General features: G+C 45.2%; 1 protein-coding gene across 1 annotated transcript; it reads right to left on the reverse strand.

The window, feature by feature from the left end:
• Positions 1–336: 336 nt before the first annotated feature.
• On the reverse strand, positions 337–4,471 carry rhov (ras homolog family member V). Its single transcript, XM_072441847.1, has 3 exons — positions 3,947–4,471; positions 3,061–3,119; positions 337–1,139 (listed from the first exon to the last, which is right to left on the reverse strand). Exons 1-3 carry the CDS (start codon positions 4,149–4,151, stop codon positions 693–695), a joined length of 711 nt encoding a protein of 236 aa, XP_072297948.1. The 5' UTR covers positions 4,152–4,471; the 3' UTR covers positions 337–692.
• Positions 4,472–6,093: the final 1,622 nt, after the last annotated feature.

The raw sequence follows: 6,093 nt of genomic DNA on the forward strand, positions 1-6,093 counted from the left end.
TTAAATGTGTTTTCTGATCAGACTTCAACAATTCAATCTGTTGTAATGCTTTTTTATTACATTTTTCGTCAAATTAGAAAATTAGATCCAATTCATTTACCAATTGGCCAATAATTTAGAAATAATAATCCAGATTTGAATAGTAGTTTTGACTGGTTTGAATCCATTTAGACCTAGATAATGCCACTTAAAAAAAAAAAGAAGAAAAAATATTTTTCTTTCTTTTCCTTTTTTTTCCACAAACGATTCTCAAAATTAGAAAATTAGATCAAACTTATTTAACAACGGGCAGATAATTTGGTTAATAATCCTGATTTTTAAGTTTTAATCAATCAATTTAAACCTTGATAGTTTTTCTTACTGCAAGAAAATAGTTCTCCAAATTCGAAAAAATAAGAAAAAAAGATCAAACTGATTTAACGATTGGCAACTATTAAAAAACATAACCGAACAGACCGTACATTATTAACCCGCTTCAAAAATAAATAACTGCTAAAATCCAGATTAACATTTCAAATTCAAGTCATTTGAACTCGAATGTCGATATTTCCAGTGTGAAAGTAAAACGCTTCCAAAACGTCCTTTTAGTCTGTTTAGTTTCCGTTCCCGGATACGTCCGGCGAAACCGCTCAACGCCGCGACAACGGGCGAAGCGTTCGAATAAATAAAGCGTCCGTTTCGGCGCGCGAAGTTTATACGAAGCAAAAAAACTTCTTCCAACTGCACCGGGAGAACGCCTTGGTGCGCCGCTCCGAGGACCGCCGCTTCTTGCCCTTCCGCGCCTTGCTCTTGATGGCGGCGAAGATGGCGGCGTCGAAAGCCTCCTTCAGGTTCTTCTGCGTGAGCGACGAGCACTCCACGTAGTCCGCCGCCCTGATCTTGTCCGCCATGTTCCTCGCCCGGGCGCCCAGGACCGGGCTCACGTTGGTGCTGTCCAGGTTGATCAAGACGTTGACGTCCAGCAGCAGGTCCGACTGCGTGCCGACGAGGACGATGGGCGCGGCCGGGTTGTGCGCGCGGATCTCGGGGACCCACTTCTTGGTGACGTTGTGGAAGGACGCCGGGTGGACGACGCTGAAGCAGAGGAGGAAGACGTCCGTCTGGCTGTAGGAGAGCGCCCGGAATTCGTCGAACTCCTCCTGGTGGACGGGAGAGAGAGGACGGGTTAGCGAGAGGACGGGTTAGAGAAAGGACGGGGTTAGCGAGAGGACGAGGTTAGCGAGAGGACGGGGATAGCAAGAGGACGGGTTAGAGAGAGGACGGGTTAGAGAGAGGACGGGTTAGAGAGAGGGCGGGTTAGCGAGAGGACGAGGTTAGCGAGAGGACGGGGATAACGTGAGGACGGGTTAGAGAGAGGACGGGTTAGAGAGAGGACGGGTTAGCGAGAGGACGAGGTTAGCGAGAGGACGGGGATAACGTGAGGACGGGTTAGCGAGAGGACGAGGTTAGCGAGAGGACGGGTTAGAGAGAGGACGGGTTAGAGAGAGGACGGGTTAGAGAGAGGGCGGGTTAGCGAGAGGACGAGGTTAGCGAGAGGACGAGGTTAGCGAGAGGACGGGAATAACGTGAGGACGGGTTAGAGAGAGGACGGGTTAGCGAGAGGACGGGTTAGAGAGAGGACGGGTTAGAGAGAGGACCGGGTTAGCGAGAGGACGGGGTTAGCGAGAGGACGGGGTTAGCGAGAGGACGGGGTTAGCGAGAGGCCGGGTTAGCGAGAGGACGGGGTTAGCGAGAGGACGGGTTAGCGAGAGTACGGGGTTAGCGAGAGTACGGGGTTAGCGAGAGGACGGGTTAGCGAGAGTACGGGGTTAGCGAGAGGACGGGGTTAGCGAGAGGACGGGTTAGCGAGAGGACGGGTTAGCGAGAGGACAGGTTAGCGAGAGGACGGGTTAGCGAGTCGTACACATAAATGATAGTTTTACACCAATCGAGCAGGTGTTTGTGGAGAAAACGTTGAAAAATCTGAAGAAAATGACAGGAAGTGACATCACACCAGGGACACTCATACAGGAAGTGACATCACACCAGGGACACTCATTCCAGTCAAAGTTTATGCAGAATTTAGACAAAGAAACAACTTTTTTTGACGCTCTAAACGTGAATTCAACAAAATATAGTCGCTCTCATATATTATGTGAAATAGTGACATTAGATGATTTTTGCCCCAATGTTTGGTGGGTAATTTCCTAGTGTGATGTCATCAATTACAAACAGGAAGTGAAATCATAAACTTTAAAAATGAACTATTCTGTGATGACATTTTTATAACTTTTTAGCAAAATTCTGAATATATTCATCTTAACAGCGTTTCAGTTCAGTGAGTGGTAAGACCTGTAGGGGGCGCTTTAACCAGGACTACACCTGAAACTAAATGACATGATTTGGTCGCGTTGAAGTCCTGTTTAAGGCGCCGACTTCTCCACGTTTACGACTAAAACGTGATCAATTTCTGCACGACGCGATAAAAATCACGATTTTGCGACACGCGCGATAACGATATATATCACTCGTGACGTTCGGCGACGCGTCACTATTTTCGTAAAGAACGCCGTAAATTTGAACAACGTTTTTCTTTGTCAAATTGCGACTGGCACAAACTCAAAAATGAAACACGCCCGTTTTAATCCTCAAAACTGTCAAAATGTCAAATGCATTCGACCCGTGGCGATATATCGATACGGCAGCCCGCGATATCGATACTGCAGCCCGCGATATCGATACCGCAGCCCGCGATATCGATACCGCATCGCCGCGTTTAGCATCACGACATATCGAAATGTTGACGTTATAGCTGGTAAACAAACCGCCGTTAATGAGCGGACGTGACAAAAACACCAGGTTTACTTCCTGTTTAGTCCTTATTACTTATCATTTTTACTTCTTTATTTTTTAAACGTAAAGTACAGTTTGTGGAGAAAATACGGCGGTTAGCGAGAAGACGCGACGCGCTGGCGACGCCGGGGAAACGGGGACGGAAGTGGAACTCCGTGGCGCGACAATCGTGTAATAACTCGTGTAATAACCCCATGAATAACGACTGTAAGCGGTGTAATAACTCACCTGTCCGGCCGTGTCCAGGAGCTGAACCTTGACGGGCAAACCCTCCACCTGGACCTGCCCTGTGAGAGAGAGAGGGCGTGGTCAGGGACAAGAAGGACAAACGGGTCTGGGCGCCACGTTGAGTATAAACTGACAGTTACGCCGTTTAACGCTGTCATTTCCTCAGACGACTGTATCTGCACTCTGCGGTTTTTCAAAATAAAATGTATCGTGATTCTTTAGGTTTTTATTTGTTCGCGTCACTAACTTATTTTAGTCCAGCGATTATTTCTTATTGTATTTCAGACGTTTAAAATACATTATGAGCCAAATAAGGAGTTATAGAGAGAGAATATTTACGAATAAAGTTTATTATTGATGACGTTTCTTTTGTCGACATTGGGATTTAACGCTGTCGCTGTTTTTTTAAAGGTTTTTTTCAATGATAAAATGTCTTTTCAAACGTGTTTTAGACTTTGTTTATTGCAGATCACGATTGTCAAAATGATTGTTGAAGATGAGATGACTTTAGCTAAGTAAGTATATTTTATATTATACATTACAATATTCTGATGCAATATTCTCTGTCCATATAACAGCTGTAAATAAGAGTGTTACTATTGTTATTATTATTTTCTACTTTTTATTAAGAATATAAGAGGGTTTTTTATAGTTGTTTTATAAGAGCTTTTATATTAAGAGTTTTTTTTTTTTTATAGTTTTTTATAAGTTATCTGCTTTTTGTCGGTGTAATCCCTCATTCCTCTATTATCTGCTTTTTATTATTCACTTCTGTGCCTACCTTGGGTTGCAACACTGACATTTCCCCATTGCGGGACAAATAAAGGCTTATCTTATCTTATCAACATCACCATTTAAGTACAAAAATGGAAAAAGAGTCACTCACCGGAGAACACGTCGAACCCGGTCTGCAGGTACTCGGCCGGGTACCCGTTGGACGTGTAGCTGACCACCATGCTGGTCTTGCCCACGGCCGGGTCCCCCACGAGCATGCAGCTGATGGCCCCCGGGTCCAGGGCGTCCTCCCCGGTCAGTCCCAGCGCCGAGGCCCGGGCTTCGTGCTGATAGAAGTAATCCATGTGCGGGGACATATCAAGCGCGCGCGCGGCGGGACGTGGAGAGGAATCGATTAATGCGAGAGTTGAACGATTAATCGATGAACAAAATCACGTGGGCAGTTCATTTGGTTTGAAAGTCTCCTTAATATTATCCACACGCAAACTCCAGGTCGTCACGCGCTCCAAAAGTGTCAGAGCTAGACCAAGATCAGACCTGTTATAATCCCGTGTTAGTCCCGGTTCAGTCCCGGTTCAGTCTCGGTGCGGGTCCGCGCGCTCGTCTCGCGCTTCTCATCTCTGACGGAGCCGCGCGAGGCGGATGTATTTAGGGCGCTCGTGCGCTCCGGCAGGTTTTGATTTGCATAGACACGCCCCCCTCACGAGAGCCGCTCCGGAGCCAGACAAAGGCAACTACAGGTCATTTAAATGAAATGGGCCCCGCACTGTACAGAACCCCCTGAGCAGACTGAGGGCCCGCTCATGAGGGGCCGCTCCTGAGGGACCACATCTGAGAGACCACATCTGAGAGACCACTCAGGATGAGGGGCCACTCCTGAAGACCTTCTCTGACTCTGTGGTGCATCAGCTCCTGTAGGTGTGGTCTACTGGAGCAGCAGCATCACAGAGAGGGAGAGGAAGAAGCTGGACACAGCTCCGTCCTGGACTGTCCTCTGGACTCGGTGCAGGAGGTGGAGGACAGAAGGGTCCTGGCTAAACTCACATCTATGCTGGACCATGAGTGTCGCCCCCTGCAGGACACTCTGTCCACTGCAGGACACTCTGTCCCCTGCAGGACACTCTGTCCACTCTGGAGAGCAGCTTCAGTGACTGATCCACCCTCGCTGTGTGAAGGAGACGTTTCACAGGTCTGTCCTTCTGCTGCTGTCAGACTGTACAACACTGTTATACCCATGTGCAATACTGACATAATCATGTGCAATACTGACATACCCATGTGCAATACTGACATAATCATGTGCAATACTGACATACCCATGTGCAATACTGACATACGCATGTGCAATACTGACATACCCAAGTGCAATACTGTTATACCCATGTGCAATACTGTCATAATCATGTGCAATACTGACATACCCATGTGCAATACTGACATACCCATGTGCAATACTGTCATTATCATGTGCAATACTGACATAATCATGTGCAATACTGACATAATCATGTGCAATACTGACATACCCATGTGCAATACTGACATACCCATGTGCAATACTGACATACGCATGTGCAATACTGACATACCCAAGTGCAATACTGTTATACCCATGTGCAATACTGTCATACCCATGTGCAATACTGTCATAATCATGTGCAATACTGACATACCCATGTGCAATACTGACATACCCATGTGCAATACTGACATACCCATGTGCAATACTGTCATTATCATGTGCAATACTGACATAATCATATGCATTACTCTGACATAATGTCAATCATATTGGTGCAATATTCTCCGTCCATATAATTTCTGTAAATAAGAGTGCTTACTTTTGTCACTATTATTATTATTTTTATCTTATTTTTACTTTTATTTTTGTTCATAAGAGCGTTTCTATTAAGACTGTTTTTTTTTTTTTTTTTTTTTTTAAGATTTCTATAAGTTATCTGTTCTTTTACGTCTGAACCTACTTTGCGTTGCAATATCGAAATTTCCCCATTGTGTGGACAAATAAAAGGCTTTTCTTGTCTTACCTATAATAACCAGAATCATGAACATAGGAACAACACAAACAACAAACATTGAACAATGAATGTGCAATACTGTAACATCCTGTGAAGTTCATGTGTAAAGCATCATAACCAGAGCCTCTTATTTGCACATATGATATTCACCTTGTAGTTTTACTTGCAGTGTTTATTTACATCTTAAATGGTTAGATTTATGTGTAATTCTAATCCTCTTCTAACCTTCCCTGAGTCTGCAGCGCCCTCACGCGGCGAACAT

This window comes from Eucyclogobius newberryi, unplaced genomic scaffold (assembly GCF_026437365.1).
Source record: "Eucyclogobius newberryi isolate DKJ021-1_F unplaced genomic scaffold, fEucNew1.0.hap1 SCAF_1, whole genome shotgun sequence".
NCBI lineage: Eukaryota > Metazoa > Chordata > Actinopteri > Gobiiformes > Gobiidae > Eucyclogobius > Eucyclogobius newberryi.